At 39.4% G+C, this 19,614-nt stretch overlaps 1 protein-coding gene across 1 annotated transcript; it reads right to left on the bottom strand.

Moving 5' to 3' along the window:
• Positions 1–15,143: 15,143 nt before the first annotated feature.
• LOC124265811 lies at positions 15,144–19,231 on the bottom strand. Its single transcript, XM_046700643.1, has 3 exons — positions 19,197–19,231; positions 16,237–16,487; positions 15,144–15,507 (listed from the first exon to the last, which is right to left on the bottom strand). Exons 2-3 carry the CDS (start codon positions 16,449–16,451, stop codon positions 15,144–15,146), a joined length of 579 nt encoding a protein of 192 aa, XP_046556599.1. The 5' UTR covers positions 16,452–16,487; positions 19,197–19,231.
• Positions 19,232–19,614: the final 383 nt, after the last annotated feature.

Raw genomic sequence — 19,614 nt, forward strand, 5'->3', positions numbered from 1 at the left:
GAAACCTGTATTTGTCTATCCCACGTCGTCTGACGAAAACATATGTGAACTATGTCAGAAACCTGTATTTGTCCATCCCATCGTCTGAAGAAAACATACCTGTGAACTATATCAGAAACCTGTATTTGTCTATCCCATGTCGTCTGACGAAAACATATGTGAACTATATCAGAAACCTGTATTTGTCTATCCCACGTCGTCTGAAGAAAACATATACCTGTGAACTATATCAGAAACCTGTATTTGTCTATCCCACGTCGTCTGAAGAAAACATACCTGTGAACTATATCAGAAACCTGTATTTGTCTATCCCACGTCGTCTGAGGAAAACATACCTGTGAACTATATCAGAAACCTGTATTTGTCTATCCCACGTCGTCTGAAGAAAACATACCTGTGAACTATATCAGAAACCTGTATTTGTCTATCCCACGTCGTCTGAGGAAAACATACCCAGAACTATATCAGAAACCTGTATTTGTCTATCCCACGTCGTCTGACGAAAACATATGTGAACTATGTCAGAAACCTGTATTTGTCCATCCCACGTCGTCTGAAGAAAACATACCTGTGAACTATATCAGAAACCTGTATTTGTCTATCCCATGTCGTCTGACGAAAACATATGTGAACTATATCAGAAACCTGTATTTGTCTATCCCACGTCGTCTCTGAAGAAAACATACCTGTGAACTATATCAGAAACCTGTATTTGTCTATCCTACGTCGTCTGAGGAAAACATACCTGTGAACTATATCAGAAACCTGTATTTGTCTATCCCACGTCGTCTGACGAAACATATGTGAACTATATCAGAAACCTGTATTTGTCTATCCCACGTCGTCTGAAGAAAACATACCTGTGAACTATATCAGAAACCTGTATTTGTCTATCCCATGTCGTCTGGCGAAACATATGTGAACTATATCAGAAACCTGTATTTGTCTATCCCACGTCGTCTGACGAAAACATACCTGTGAACTATATCAGAAACCTGTATTTGTCTATCCCACGTCGTCTGACGAAAACATATGTGAACTATATCAGAAACCTGTATTTGTCTATCCCCCGTCGTCTGACGAAAACATACCTAGGAACTATATCAGAAACCTGTATTTGTCTATCCCATGTCGTCTGACGAAAACATACCTGTGAACTATATCAGAAACCTGTATTTGTCTATCCCACGTCGTCTGACGAAAACATATGTGAACTATATCAGAAACCTGTATTTGTCTATCCCCCTGTATTTGTCTATCCCATGTCGTCTGACGAAAACATATGTGAACTATATCAGAAACCTGTATTTGTCTATCCCATGTCGTCTGACGAAAACATATGTGAACTATATCAGAAACCTGTATTTGTCTATCCCACGTCGTCTGACGAAAACATATGTGAACTATATCAGAAACCTGTATTTGTCTATCCCATGTCGTCTGACGAAAACATATGTGAACTATATCAGAAACCTGTATTTGTCTATCCACCTGTATTTGTCTATCCCACGTCGTCTGACGAAAACATACCTGTGAACTATATCAGAAACCTGTATTTGTCTATCCCATGTCGTCTGACGAAAACATACCTGTGAACTATATCAGAAACCTGTATTTGTCTATCCCATGTCGTCTGACGAAAACATACCTGTGAACTATATCAGAAACCTGTATTTGTCTATCCCACGTCGTCTGACGAAAACATACCTGTGAACTATATCAGAAACCTGTATTTGTCCATCCCACGTCGTCTGACGAAAACATACCTGTGAACTATATCAGAAACCTGTATTTGTCTATCCCATGTCGTCTGACGAAAACATACCTGTGAACTATATCAGAAACCTGTATTTGTCTATCCCACGTCGTCTGACGAAAACATATGTGAACTATATCAGAAACCTGTATTTGTCTATCCCATGTCGTCTGAAGAAAACATATGTGAACTATATCAGAAACCTGTATTTGTCTATCCACCTGTATTTGTCTATCCCATGTCGTCTGACGAAAACATACCTGTGAACTATATCAGAAACCTGTATTTGTCTATCCCACGTCGTCTGAGGAAAACATACCTGTGAACTATATCAGAAACCTGTATTTGTCTATCCCACGTCGTCTGACGAAAACATATGTGAACTATATCAGAAACCTGTATTTGTCTATCCCACGTCGTCTGAGGAAAACATACCTGTGAACTATATCAGAAACCTGTATTTGTCTATCCCACGTCGTCTGAGGAAAACATACCTGTGAACTATATCAGAAACCTGTATTTGTCTATCCCACGTCGTCTGACGAAAACATACCTGTGAACTATATCAGAAACCTGTATTTGTCTATCCCATGTCGTCTGACGAAAACATATGTGAACTATATCAGAAACCTGTATTTGTCTATCCCCGTCGTCTGACGAAAACATACCTGTGAACTATATCAGAAACCTGTATTTGTCTATCCCACGTCGTCTGACGAAAACATACCTGTGAACTATATCAGAAACCTGTATTTGTCTATCCCATGTCGTCTGACGAAAACATACCTGTGAACTATATCAGAAACCTGTATTTGTCTATCCACCTGTATTTGTCTATCCCATGTCGTCTGACGAAAACATACCTGTGAACTATATCAGAAACCTGTATTTGTCTATCCCACGTCGTCTGACGAAAACATATGTGAACTATATCAGAAACCTGTATTTGTCTATCCCATGTCGTCTGACGAAAACATATGTGAACTATATCAGAAACCTGTATTTGTCTATCCCATGTCGTCTGACGAAAACATATGTGAACTATATCAGAAACCTGTATTTGTCTATCCACCTGTATTTGTCTATCCCATGTCGTCTGACGAAAACATACCTGTGAACTATATCAGAAACCTGTATTTGTCTATCCCACGTCGTCTGACGAAAACATATGTGAACTATATCAGAAACCTGTATTTGTCCATCCCACGTCGTCTGACGAAAACATACCTGTGAACTATATCAGAAACCTGTATTTGTCTATCCCACGTCGTCTGACGAAACATACCTGTGAACTATATCAGAAACCTGTATTTGTCCATCCCACGTCGTCTGACGAAAACATACCTGTGAACTATATCAGAAACCTGTATTTGTCTATCCCACGTCAGTCTGACGAAAACATACCTGTGAACTATATCAGAAACCTGTATTTGTCCATCCCACGTCGTCTGACGAAAACATACCTGTGAACTATATCAGAAACCTGTATTTGTCTATCCCATGTCGTCTGACGAAAACATACCTGTGAACTATATCAGAAACCTGTATTTGTCTATCCCACGTCGTCTGAGGAAAACATACCTGTGAACTATATCAGAAACCTGTATTTGTCTATCCCACGTCGTCTGACGAAAACATATGTGAACTATATCAGAAACCTGTATTTGTCTATCCCACGTCGTCTGACGAAAACATATGTGAACTATATCAGAAACCTGTATTTGTCTATCCACCTGTATTTGTCTATCCCACGTCGTCTGAGGAAAACATACCTGTGAACTATATCAGAAACCTGTATTTGTCTATCCCACGTCGTCTGACGAAAACATATGTGAACTATATCAGAAACCTGTATTTGTCTATCCCACGTCGTCTGACGAAAACATATGTGAACTATATCAGAAACCTGTATTTGTCTATCCCACGTCGTCTGACGAAAACATACCTGTGAACTATATCAGAAACCTGTATTTGTCCATCCCAATGTCGTCTGACGAAAACATACCTGTGAACTATATCAGAAACCTGTATTTGTCCATCCCACGTCGTCTGACGAAAACATACCTGTGAACTATATCAGAAACCTGTATTTGTCCATCCCACGTCGTCTGACGAAAACATACCTGTGAACTATATCAGAAACCTGTATTTGTCTATCCCACGTCGTCTGACGAAAACATATGTGAACTATATCAGAAACCTGTATTTGTCTATCCTAATGTCGTCTGACGAAAACATATGTGAACTATATCAGAAACCTGTATTTGTCTATCCCATGTCGTCTGACGAAAACATACCTGTGAACTATATCAGAAACCTGTATTTGTCTATCCCACGTCGTCTGACGAAAACATACCTGTGAACTATATCAGAAACCTGTATTTGTCTATCCCATGTCGTCTGACGAAAACATACCTGTGAACTACATGTATATCAGAAACCTGTATTTGTCTATCCCATGTCGTCTGACGAAAACATATGTGAACTATATCAGAAACCTGTATTTGTCTATCCCACGTCGTCTGACGAAAACATATGTGAACTATATCAGAAACCTGTATTTGTCTATCCCACGTCGTCTGAGGAAAACATACCTGTGAACTATATCAGAAACCTGTATTTGTCTATCCCATGTCGTCTGACGAAAACATACCTGTGAACTATATCAGAAACCTGTATTTGTCTATCCCACGTCGTCTGACGAAAACATACCTGTGAACTATATCAGAAACCTGTATTTGTCTATCCCATGTCGTCTGACGAAAACATACCTGTGAACTATATCAGAAACCTGTATTTGTCTATCCCATGTCGTCTGACGAAAACATATGTGAACTATATCAGAAACCTGTATTTGTCTATCCCACGTCGTCTGACGAAAACATATGTGAACTATATCAGAAACCTGTATTTGTCTATCCCATGTCGTCTGACGAAAACATATGTGAACTATATCAGAAACCTGTATTTGTCTTTCCCACGTCGTCTGAGGAAAACATACCTGTAAACTATCACTGCCTTTATTATCATCACTGCTTTTGCATTATCATTGATCTTGTATTATCATCACTGCTTATAGTTTATTATCACTGCTTTTATATTATCATCACTGCTTTCATATTATCATCATCAGTGCTTTTGTATTATTATCAATGATCTTATATTATCATCACTGCTTTTACAGTTCAACCAGAAATTATTGAGAATTTAAAGATTGTAATATCTTTTTTCACTCATTACTCACGTATTAAATGTGAATATTAGCAGAACATAACTCAAGATTCGAAGACAGATGAACAGTTAGTATTTTGTCAAGTCACCATGGGCAGCAATGCATGCTTCAATGCGGCGGGGCATACTACTGATCAAAAAAGTTGGAAAGTCGTGGTCCATGATGTCCCAATATCGGACCACCTCTTCTTTCATTTCAGCAATATTTGTCAGATTTTTCTTATTGACACTTTCCTTCATAAGTCCCCAAGCATTTTCTATTGGATTTAGGTCAGGGATATAGCTTGGCCAATCTAATAATGTCATATTTTGGGTCCGAAACCAGGCCTGTGAATGCTTTGAACGATGTTTTGTGTCGTTGTCCTGCTGGAAAATCCAAAACTTTCCATAGAACACGTGAGCAGATGGAAGTAAATGTCCCTCGAGAATATATGTGTACCGCTCAATGTTCATATTCCCTTCAAATAAACAGAGGGGCGTTGCCCCCTAACACAGATATGCCACCCCACACGTTAAATTTCGGACTGTACTTTGGGCGCTGATACAAAGGTTTTTCAGTTTGTTTGGTCCAGAATTTCAGTGTATTAGGAAACAGCCACACGGAACTTTCATCTGAAAAAGTCACATTGTCCCAGTTAAAATTTCTATGCTGTAAGCACCAGTTCAACCTTCACTCCTTTTGTTCAGGTTTCATGATCGGTGATGGAATTCCTCGAATTTTCTGCCAACCCATTGCATGCAGCTCAGTTCTAATTGTCTCCTTACAGACAGCCACAGTTCCTCTATCAATCATATCCAGCCTTAAGTTTTCTAATCTCCTTCGTTTGTTTTTTAAAAACAAGAATACCAAGCCGCCTCCTGTCACCGACAGTCAATTTTCTGGGCCTACCTGCGCGTCCTGGTGCTCAATGGCCATATCCATTGGCAATATTTTTCAAAACGGGATAAACAGTGGACAAAGGGATGCCTGTTCTACTTGACATCACTTTCGCTGATCTGATGTCCTTGTTATAATACTCTAAAATGAACTTCCTCTTCTCTAAATCATCCATACTGAGGATCATTGAAAATGTCGTCTGCTAGCAAGTAAACAAAGGGGGATAACTCTTCACAAACTAATGAAAAAGGATTAACGGAGTTGTCTCTCTTGAATGAAACCAAACACTTGATAGCTGGTCAAGGTTGTTTATACTAGAAATCCAATTAAACGTATTCCTAAAATTCTCAATAATTTCTTCATACTATATATTATATTGCCACTGTACGTGTACCCCTACTGAGTTTGTACTGCCACTCTGTTTTGTACTTCCATTGTAGTGATTTGTTTTGATTTGTAAACTAGAATACAGTTGTTAATTATATGACATTTCTTTGATGTTCGTTGGTTTCACATAAAATTCCTTTACTGACTGATTTCCGGTTAAGTTATTCTTTCAACACGGGAATCAACAAATAACAATACTACCTCCAGAAATACCCACATCAGCCGTGTAGCGTCCTTGTCGCCAAACGACGCTGTCAATCGTTAAGGCTGTTTTCCTCTTTATTCCAGCTAGACCACATGCAGCTTTCATTCACTAATCAAACAATGGTAACGGCCCTTTATTGAAAAAAATCCATCGCCACCAATTTTTTGCACATTTGGTATTGATTAAAAGTCGGGTATAATGGGAGATCACGGACATATCACATATACCCGCGATCCGCGAGACTTATGTTTTTATCTGAATGAAAATTGATTAAACTAGGCGTTGCGTTGATCAAATGTGTTTTCCCTTATCTGGCAGTGGTTTCGAAATAAATATCCATAAAACTGTCAACAAAATGCATAAGAGGAGAAGGTAGCATGGCGGAATCAGAACAGTACAGCTAAAGATGCATGACATCCACAACATGAGGAAACTGATGGAACTGATGACAATCCAATCAGCAATTAATTCCTTCCCTAGCCTCAGGTGTAACTGTTTTCTGTAGTAATATAAATAACAGCATTTCCAGATTGGCTTAAATTCTTAGATGTGTTGTTTTACGCTGCAGTTCCAGTACGGTATCATCATGGTGAAAGGTATGGGCCAACAAACAGTTCCAATACGGTATCATCATGGTGAAAGGTATGGGCCAACAAACAGTTCCAGTACGGTATCATCATGGTGAAAGGTATGGGTCCAGTACGGTATCCAACAAACAGTTCCAGTACGGTATCATCATGGTGAAAGGTATGGGCCAACAAACAGTTCCAGTACGGTATCATCATGGTGAAAGGTATGGGCCAACAAACAGTTCCAATACGGTATCATCATGGTGAAAGGTATGGGCCAACAAACAGTTCCAGTACGGTATCATCATGGTGAAAGGTATGGGCCAACAAACAGTTCCAGTACGGTATCATCATGGTGAAAGGTATGGGCCAACAAACAGTTCCAGTACGGTATCATCATGGTGAAAGGTATGGGCCAACAAACAGTTCCAGTACGGTATCATCATGGTGAAAGGTATGGGCCAACAAACAGTTCCAGTACGGTATCAACAAGCAGTTCCAGTACGGTATCATCATGGTGAAAGGTATGGGCCAACAAACAGTTCCAGTACGGTATCATCATGGTGAAAGGTATGGGCCAACAAACCAGTGGCTTTTACCAGGACAGCGTTTGCTCCTACCACTGATCAATTACTATAGCTGCCTCTTACTACACAATAGTTAGCCTACACGGCGTTCACAGCGTTATTATCGTACATACAGTGTACACATGTAGCAATACACTGACATATGTATGTAGGTCTATACACGCATACATCAATACAATGATATATACATGTATAACTGTAGACACATGTAGCAATACATTGATAAACACATGTAGGTCTGTACACACATACATGAATACATTGATATCCACATGTACAACTGTAGACACATGTAGCAATACATTGATAAACACATGTAGGTCTGTACACACATACATGAATACATTGATATCCACATGTACAACTGTAGACACATGTAGCAATACATTGATAAACACATGTAGGTCTGTACACACATACATGAATACATTGATATCCACATGTATAACTGTAGACACATGTAGCAATACATTGATAAACACATGTAGGTCTGTACACACATACATCAATACATTGATATCCACATGTATAACTGTAGACACATGTAGCAATACATTGATAAACACATGTAGGTCTGTACACACATACATGAATACATTGATATCCACATGTATAACTGTAGACACATGTAGCAATACATTGTAGGTCTGTACACACATACATGAATACATTGATATCCACATGTATAACTGTAGATACATGTAGCAATACATTGTAGGTCTGTACACACATACATGAATACATTGATATCCACATGTACAACTGTAGACACATGTAGCAATACATTGATAAACACATGTAGGTCTGTACACACATACATGAATACATTGATATCCACATGTATAACTGTAGACACATGTAGCAATACATTGTAGGTCTGTACACACATACATGAATACATTGATATCCACATGTACAACTGTAGACACATGTAGTAATACATTGATAAACACATGTACATCTGTACACACATACATCAATACAATGATATCCACATGTACAACTGTAGACACATGCAGCAATACAATGATTAACACATGTAGGTCTGTACACACATACATGAATACATTGATATCCACATATACAACTGTAGACACATGCAGCAATACATAGATAAACACATGTAGGTCTGTACACACATACATGAATACATTGATATCCACATGTACAACTGTAGACACATGTAGCAATACACTGACATATGTATGTAGGTCTGTACACACATACATCAATACATTGATATCCACATATACAACTGTAGACACATGTAGCAATACATTGATAAACACATGTACGTCTGTACACACATACATCAATACATTGATATCCACATGTACAACTGTAGACACATGTAGCAATACATTGATAAACACATGTAGGTCTGTACACACATACATGAATACATTGATATCCACATGTACAACTGTAGACACATGTAGCAATACATTGATAAACACATGTACGTCTGTACACACATAGTATACATGAATACATTGATATCCACATGTACAACTGTAGACACATGTAGCAATACATTGATAAACACATGTAGGTCTGTACACACATACATGAATACATTGATATCCACATGTATAACTGTAGACACATGTAGCAATACATTGTAGGTCTGTACACACATACATGAATACATTGATATCCACATGTATAACTGTAAACACATGTAGCAATACATTGTAGGTCTGTACACACATACATGAATACATTGATATCCACATGTACAACTGTAGACACATGTAGTAATACATTGATAAACACATGTACGTCTGTACACACATACATCAATACACTGATATCCACATATACAACTGTAGACACATGTAGCAATACATAGATAAACACATGTAGGTCTGTACACACATACATCAATACACTGATATCCACATGTACAACTGTAGACACATGTAGCAATACACTGACATACGTATGTAGGTCTGTACACACATACATGAATACATTGATATCCACATATACAACTGTAGACACATGCAGCAATACATAGATAAACACATGTAGGTCTGTACACACATACATCAATACACTGATATCCACATGTACAACTGTAGACACATGTAGCAATACAATGATTAACACATGTAGGTCTGTACACACATACATGAATACATTGATATCCACATATACAACTGTAGACACATATCATTGCTATCTGGGATGTAGTAATACATTGATAAACACATGTACGTCTGTACACACATACATCAATACACTGATATCCACATGTACAACTGTAGACACATGTAGCAATACAATGATTAACACATGTAGGTCTGTACACACTTACATGAATACATTGATATCCACATATACAACTGAAGACACATGCAGCAATACATAGATAAACACATGTACGTCTGTACACACATACATCAATACACTGATATCCACATGTACAACTGTAGACACATGTAGCAATACACTGACATATGTATGTAGGTCTGTACACACATACATGAATACATTGATATCCACATATACAACTGTAGACACATGCAGCAATACATAGATAAACACATGTAGGTCTGTACACACATACATCAATACACTGATATCCACATGTACAACTGTAGACACATGTAGCAATACATTGATAAACACATGTAGGTCTGTACACACATACATCAATACACTGATATCCACATGTACAACTGTAGACACATGTAGCAATACATTGATAAACACATGCACGTCTGTACACACTTACATGAATACATTGATATCCACATGTACAACTGTAGACACGTGCAGCAGTACATTGATAAACACATGTACGTCTGTACACACTCATAGCAATGCGTTGATACACACACATACAGCTGTAGACACATGCAACAGGACAATGCAAATCTAGGTAAAACTCGATGTCACTTCATAATAGTATGACTAAGTCAGAGTCAATATCAGCATGAAATCCTCTCTCACTGATTTTGACATAATGGGGGGAGTGATTATTGGCATAATATTACAAAATCCAGGAAATGGGTATAAAAGCATTTATATTCGTTTTGCTAATGTTGTATTAATTTTGGTATGTATTGCTGCAGCGTTCAACACAGAATGTTCAGCTTGAGCCTGCAACTGTAGGTGTTTTAACGTATGCTAAAGGTACCCTTATTTTACAGAGCTGCCAGGTGATTACAGATAAGTGGTTAATGTAGCATGATGTCCGTGTCAAATACCACCGGAGGGTAACCTATATAAACACAGCTGTGGCAGGACCATCGCCTACACGACAACTACATCCTCCCAGATATAGGTCAACATCAACAACTACAGTGTCATGAATAACTGGCATTTTCAAATTCGGACAGTTTATTTGAGAGAACGTTTGATTGTGGTGACAAGGGTAGTAATAGAAATTTAGATCAGTGTCTGTATTTTGATGCTCACATACATCATACCATTTATAATACCTGACGCTCGATAACAATTTACCGTCATAAAACGGCAGCACACGCTCTTTGGTAGGCAGCTACTGAAAATAGCTGGTATAAAAGCTAGGACTCTTCTCTCAAAAGACTATCGCTTAATCTTTAGTATCAGGTCGTACCGACACGAACAACGAACAAGCATTAATTGTACTTATACATTGTACGGAAACATTCAGTTGTTTTCAAAGAGTATTTCTTAACATCTTTAAATATAGCTTACATTCTAGATGTAGAAACGTCACATCCAACGCTTTATGCTGAAATTTCAAAGATAACATGTCATTTGCAGATATAAATGGACTGTACTTACCTGCCTGTATTTCTACCTGATGCTTATGGCGTCTACCTGTAATCAAAACAAGAGAGAGGACAGGTGAATATTAACGCATAACCATCGCCCGAGCCTTCGATTGGCCAAACATTGCGAAATCAATCTTCCGCTGGAGAAGCTCACCTGGTCTCACCTAATCAATACCAGCAAGAGAAGTAGCTTGATTGATCTCAGTAACCCCTCCCCATGCGTCCATTACCTGTCAGGTGATAGTGGTGGCATCCATTATCGACAGCAGCGTTGTTGATGATGCCTAAAGATACAGTGTTTGATCTCATCTAATGGAACAGAGCGCCATAGTTTATGGTAGTGTTGCCTCCTCTGTGATTGTCAGCTGATCTTCCAGGGACGCCCACTTAAGGAAGCCTGTGTTATCATCCACATTGCTGAAGCGTAATTAATGTGCAGAGGATCACTGTTGACATTGCACCGTCTGACGAATATTAAACAAATATGAGCGCCTTTACAGTGAGGCTTCTGCTGCAACTCCTGTTACGTTCTCAGGGTAGATTGTGATGATGTTGGGTAGTTGGTCTCAAGAGGCGGTTTACCGTTATTGGTTCCCTTGTAGAATCATGGTGGTTTGTATTCCATTACAACGGTACCACAGCTGGATATATACTGGTTGTGTCACAGCTCATAGACAATACATGCACGGGATACTCACACACTGGTCATAACATACAGGTATATAATTAAGACTATTCAAAAGAAGTGAAGGATTGCCCGATTTCCTCATAATTATGTACATTATCTTGTCGTGGCATATCAACAATACAACAGCAATATAACAGAATTGGATGGTCCTTAACTTCTTTTGAACTGTATATTATATAGGTTAGTTCATACAGACACTCGAATTGCATTTGATGTCAAACATTATATTTCCTACATGACAGGATGTTGGTCCATATGATCTTCATAAAATACTTCGCAACAAGTTTGAGAAGTAAATACATTCCAGAGCGGGGACATATTTCCCTTGTCCCTCGCCATGAAGAAAACAGGCAGCACGTGACTTTCTGTGCTGGAGACTAAAGCGCTAATATTTGTGACATTTTACATGTCATGAGAACTGCTATCTTAGTTCCCATATAGGGTGAAATGGGATAAGTTCGTGTCCAAGATTATTGCGCATAACTTGCGACTTGCAATCATATGCGTGAGCGTGTCCATGGTCCTATGTCCGCTTGCACTACTCCTGTCTAATGTCCAATGTTTTTTTTGTGCTAGCCAGCTGAGTTATATGCCGTAGCTGACCACGAACCCACCAGTCAGTCACATTATACGGAGACTAAGCACACCAGTCCAAATGCCAGGCAGTGTAACAGCATGTGGCATCTTTTGGTCTTTTGCGGCACATAAGTCTTATACTACACATTCTTGGCTTCTTCTTCGGGAAATATTGACTGTTGGCTAGGGGTATCACCACACGCATACGATAAATAACACCGCCTGTTTAACGTTTGCCACATTTTTAACACAAACGGATATGTACACTACATTAAGCTACTCGCTGATGTAACGAAGATTACAAAAGTTTGGCAAAATAACTGTTGCCATGACTACGGGCTATTGTATTTACGTTGTACCTATATACAGTACATACAAATATAGATATTATGTTTACATGAGAGTATACACGGATAGGTAACTTGGTTACAGTGAGAGTGGAGTCTTTGTTAATTTTGCGATGGAAACTATGCGATATGTCACAGAGTCTTTGTGATTTTAGCATCAGCAAGGGAAGGGTAAGGTACGGTAAATGGCCTGTATGCCTACAAAATGAATATTACAAGAGAGTTGAACTCACATTTACTTACATTAGGTTTCCATCAGTAACAAGTAAATATATGTTGTACTGATAATCGTGTAAAACCATGAATTGTTACGAAATTGATACTTTTTGATAAATATTCGGTATATTGTGACAAATGACCCCATAAAAAAGTGTAAAAATAATAATAAATGTTCCGATTAGGGTTTATCCCCTTTCATCATAAAGATGTGCTGTTTTTACAGCGAAAAAACAACCCCGTACATATCAATTTCCATGAATTGGTCTAAAGTCACAGAAACTTTGTGATTACGACATTGATGTAACGGAAAATTCCTTCATCGTCCCAGATAATTCCCAATCACAACATGGAGTTGATGGGGTATGATTCTCCGATATGTACAAACAGCATAAGGAGCGGAGTGTATTTCATTGGCATTCTCAACTTCCCGTGGAATATACAACCGAAGCCAGAGGAGTTTGCGTTCACATTGCCATATTCACCTTCCCGTTCGCTCCTGGGCGGCGATCAAACCGGACTAAACTTTGTGGGTATTGAACGTGTAGTAGTGTATTTGACACACAGAGCAGCTCACTCAACTTCTTTTGAAATACAGTATATGCACACGAGTTGATAATTGTTTAAAACTCCATTTCCTGACACGTTTCCTGACATCGCAGACACCATTGTGGCGTAAACAGCATGTAGACATGATTCGATCTATTCTTATATTGGCCATACATATCTACAGAAGCCAAGAATGGGCATGAGGCAACACAAACACAGTTCCGTGTCCTCATCAAAATCATCTGTAACCGTCTTCACTCTGTTTCAACACAAGCACATGTAATGTGTTGTTAAATGGTATTGACCGACGCAAAATGGTTCCAAAATCTATTATCGACCTCCTATAAGTGTATTGTAAAGGCCACGTTACTTACATAATGTTGGAATAAACGCAATCATCATATTTACCAATCTATATTGCACATCCGTTGTATTGACAATGTTTAAAGGCCGCAAGGAATCTCTGCATCATAAACGCTTCATGTGTTTATTGAGATGCATGAACTACGTGCGAGAAGATGGAATTGTTCCCTGGTGGTTGCCACATCACGCTGAAGGTCAGGGTCCATGAAGGTCAGGGTTCATGATACCGCTGGGATACTGATGCGGATTCAAACCGGATGTCCACTATCTCTGATACTCGAGAGTGCTCTTGTTGACAAGTTATCACTTGCACAACCACATTGTTTGAACTGTTAACTATACCAATAAAGGCAAGATTCGTTGATGAAGTGTATGTTTATTATCTAAACAGTCGTTGTTAATGATACATGCAACATATTGATCAGGGAAACATGTCAGCTTGCCTCTCATAGGGGACTATTGACTGAAAAGAAGTTTGTTAATTTCACCGTATATGAAATGACCTCGAAAACGATTGAGCCAGTAGTTTTTAAGACTGCTTCAGGTTTAACAACAAGTAGCTGATGTTCAATGAGGCGGGCTTACAATTTCAGATATCAATAAAATATGATAGAAATCAATGCAAGGATACATTTCTTACGCGATTCACATTATAGTTACGTTGTAGCTGCTCCAGGCAAGAATGTCGGACATTGCATACATATTCTGTACATGATATTGACAGGTATCTCGTACATATTGTACACATATTGTACACAGAAACTTCACAGAACACATCAAATTTTGCACACGAAAATAAGAACATGTGATATATATACAAGGTCTTCAGTACACATTGCACGTTAATGTTGTGAACATAGATATGGATGATGGTAGTTGTAATTACTGGCTGCACCTTTACTTAACTCATGTATGCGATAACATTGGTATAGGTTCAGTGTGGGTATGTATAGCTCTTCAAACACACGCTTGTGTCCAGCAAGGCGGGATGATACAACTGGACGTGTATATGGTATTTTCTATGTTCATCCAGCATCCCGACATGGCATCACAGTGTGAGGTAATCTAGTACTGGTCTGTCTCCTAGAACCTCTCGTTAGTGGTGTCTTCTCTGGAACTGCCGTCTTCTGTTTCCCGTGGTCTTGCTGGCCCACGCGACTTGCAAACACACCTTGCCCCTGCCCATTACTCTGAAGTACACACACTCCATCCCTAGACAGAGGAGGGCGCAGGTGGTGGAGCCGGCGAACACCAAGAATGGGCCACTTGTACTCCAGTTCCAGACTCTGGACCGTACTGGTCTGGCTGGACGTCGGGCACATGGAACTAGGTGACCACCACCTGCGTCGCCACTTTCCGATCAGACCCGCCTCCTGGAGCTGGATCAGACTGCGCACAAAAGCTTTGAGTCAAATTAAGGATTAAACGTTAGGGTTGTGTCGTTGTTCAAGCAACAGGTTATTAGAATACACTCTGACAGATGGGATTTATATTATTCAATATACATGTTTAAGTTCGAGTGAGTGGGGATCATTATGAGAACAAATGCACATACGACCGTTGATATTAAGAACCAGTAGGCCTTTCGGCTCAGTGGTCAACTTGTCTAACCTATAAGAGTAAGTTCCTGTTACATTCCCTAATACAGGATTATCTCAAACCTGCCCAGTTACCAACAGTGACCAACTTGACTGTTGTGTAAAAAGAAAGTTAACCACACCACTACTGCAAACTTAAGTTCCAAAAATAATCTATGGCACCTGCAGCAAATAACCATTTCTGGTTCTAATGGGTCGGGTGGTCAGGATCGGGGTTCGGTTGATAACGTGAGCATCCCGACGGCGTAGTTAGTTGCTCATAACATCAGTCTCTTGAGTGGTTGGACGATCATATAGATGGGGGGTGTTAAGCAGCAAACACACACTGGCTAAACATTGATTTAGGCTGCTTAATGCTTTTGTTTTGGATAATTCGAATATACATGGTGAAATATATACGCGTGAAACCTAAGCCCATCAACAGAATCAGGGTTATTTATAACGTTCTGCTGAAATACCTTACGTAAATGTGCATAACCTTGGCTTTCTATATTTATAATGGCTTATGACTTTCACTTACTTAAAGGACAAGATCTCAAGCAATGGGGATGATTCTGGCACAATGAAACCCAGACCCCCTACATTGAATGGAGTCTCGCCAGACATGAGATTCTCGCAGTCTGTCATACGCAGAAACTCGATCTGTGATTGGTCAGTCAGCAGTGCATAATCACCAGTCAGAACCAAGTGGAGAGCCTCGTCATTGTTCTTCACAGGTGGCGCTGTTTTCACCATTGCCCACAACTTCCGGAAAGTCTCTGTTTCTCCTTTCTGGAACAATTAAAAACACACATATAATATCAATAGTCCTATATACGGTTGTAGGCTCTCATATTCAGAGTTCCTTTGGGTCACCTTTATTTGAAATATGTGCAGCTGTCAAATCCTGTGGACAGGAGATACCATCCTTTTCATGAGTACAAATATGTTGTCGTACCCTCACCATAGTTATTAAGTAGTGGCATATCTTATATTTTAAGTATGCAAGGCAATCTGAAAATAACACTAAAACCCACAAAATCCCAGAAGGCCTGGCTATGTTAGAATTATAGCGATTATTTCCAAGAGAAAACAAGGTGAGTGATGTGCCCCGATTAGCTTGTAGCACATGAATTATGTCACTGTGCGGGAGTGTGTTGTAACGAATTAAGCAGCTCTCGAACTGACTCGAAAGTCATGATGTATGAATCATCAGACGTCTCGACGCACATTCGATTTGGAGCACTTATTAACACCACTATGTGTGATGCGTGTACCGTGAGCGTTATTTATACACAACATATGACGAAATCAATACTGCGTGGTTGTTGCACACTGTTACAACAGGAAAATATTACCTGCTACCACCTATGCTGAACACTTGATTGCCTCTATTGATATATTGCCGTCATGGAACATCAACACAGGGCAACAGTCGGTTTCGATCTAGACATATCGATGTGTACAGCAATGGCTATCACCACATATTACCACTTGACTCTGAAGTATTAAATTGCTGTTAGCTTATACGGTATGTTCGCGTTTCTCTGTTGAGGTAATTTACAAACACGATTCAATATCAATAATTTATTGCAGCTTGCATTTCTCTAGTAAATCCGTGAAGTTCAATATCCACGGGTTTGGGTGAAGTGTAGTGATACAGGATTTACTCGCTCGGCCTACGGTCAGGGCTCTATTTCCAACACACATACAACCTGTGACACACGTCCTTGGATCCCCACCGACATATACAGAAAACATAACACGGCGGAAGTCAATATTTGCTCATTCATTGCAAATTATCTAAATAAATTAGTGTTCGAACTGTCTTCACCAACCCGCGCTTATCGTAAGAAACTATTAACGATAACGGGTGATCAGGCTCGTTGCATGTCATCGTCTCCCAGTAACAGAGTTCGATGTTCATGATGTCAAACAATTGGACTGTCCAGTCCAGACGCAATTATGAATAGACCCCGTCACATAGTTGTAATATTGATGAGAGCGGCCTTGAACAACGAGCAAACAAAGCTGACCCTTACAAAAGGGAATGGGATAACCTTTAAAGCACCTAGACAACTATCGACAACAAAACATCGTGAGCCAGTAACTATGTATTATCATAAAGACGAAACTTAAACCAAGAAAGTAAGCAAGGGTGACCTCACTCCATTGCTGTGACAATGTACGAGACGTTATACCCCACTTCCGGTCTCGTTGCCATGGTTTCCTTTGTTAAAAGTGTAGGTGTATTGACCGGTACACCTGTCAAAAAGTGTAGGTGTATCAATGATACACCTACACTTTTTCACACGGGTATACCGAAGCAATAAAGACACAACAAACGGCGAAATATAATTTTATTTCAATGGACTCACATTGAGATTTCGATTGTTTCAAAATCTTCCTTATCATCCAGGTCGAAATGTGACGCTAACGAACTGTCAATTTGAGAAAGAAAATCCTCTGTCCACTATTCAGCATCCATGGCGAACGAACGTGTGATCTTCCAAATGTTTTCTATGCCACATGCGAGTCAGAGAACGCATGCGCATTGGTCTGCCCATACAAATGTCAATTATCAGTAATATTGCGCATATTTGGGGCTACTTGAAGTCATTCTCGCGCCCGAACTGGTGTTTAAAATAATGTGAAATCGAGCAAGCCCGTGCATGCACGTGCAATCGACTGCTTATAGTCTCTTTCCAGTGAAAACGTACCGATGAATATCACTTTAAAAAAGTAAATCAAATAAATTGAAACTAGGATTGCAAATCCCCATAATTTTACCTTGCCTATTGAACATTTAAATCTCAGAATTATTTTCAGCTTAGGATAAAAGTTGTTTAACAAACGATCATAGTTTCAAGGCACTGTTATTGGTTTGCATTACAATGGGGTATGCGCATTAAATGAAACACCCAGAACATGCAGGTTTGGTAGAAGTTAACGCTTGTTACGTACCGCACGGGCATTTGTTTCACTGTTCCAACTACTGCGCTTACCCCCCTAAAATTGTAATACAAACCAATAATATTGATTTGAAACTATGATCATTTGTTAAACAAATTTTATTCTAAGTTGAATATAGTTCTGAGATGTTCATTTGGCAAGGTCAAATTATGAGATTCGCAATCTTAATTTCACTTATTTGAGTACTTTTTTGTTTAAAGTGAAATTGATCGGTAGGTTTCACTGCAAACAGACTATAGACGCGGGACATTTGAGGGTCTTAACCAGTGGGCTAAAAATAAATGAAACAGATGGAAAAGAAATAAATTTTTTGGTCATAATTAGAACATAAAGTGTTATAATAAACTCGTAACTCGACCAGAAGTGAGGTATAAGTCAGATGTACCCACACTTCCTCGGTGTGTCGCCGAATACCCCTACTGTTTGAGTCGTGTGGTCTCCTCGGCTAACGCCTCGGAGGCCACACGACTCAAACAGTAGGGTATTGAGCGGCACACCTCGGAAAGTGTGGGTATATCTAATACGTACCTGGAGTTCTTGGTAAAGGTTGGAGCCTTGTTTAACCAGGGCTTTATGACAGTCTGCTCAGCGAGGTCGTCGACGTTCCTGATGGGTTTGCCTACATGAAGTTGACGGTGAGGAAGGCGACGAGATTGGCCTTGTAGGAGGCCACCATAAGTATAGTGAACACCCACCAAAACCCCAGTATGAATCGGCCGGATATGTTAGGCGGAGATATCTCACAACCTGAAGAAGGTAAGAGGGGGACAGATGAGGGGAAATAAGTATTCTCCTTGTTAAAATAATTACCAAGAACTGCAACATCGACACTTTTAATCGCTTTATAATGAAAGCTTCTGGGATCTACACGAAATAATGTTACTGTGATTTGTGACATTGGACTTTGAAATTGTCTATTCGTTTGTTTCCGGACTTTGCTTCTTCT

This window comes from Haliotis rubra, unplaced genomic scaffold, assembly GCF_003918875.1.
Source record: "Haliotis rubra isolate DU_JTF1 unplaced genomic scaffold, ASM391887v1 Scf997, whole genome shotgun sequence".
NCBI lineage: Eukaryota > Metazoa > Mollusca > Gastropoda > Lepetellida > Haliotidae > Haliotis > Haliotis rubra.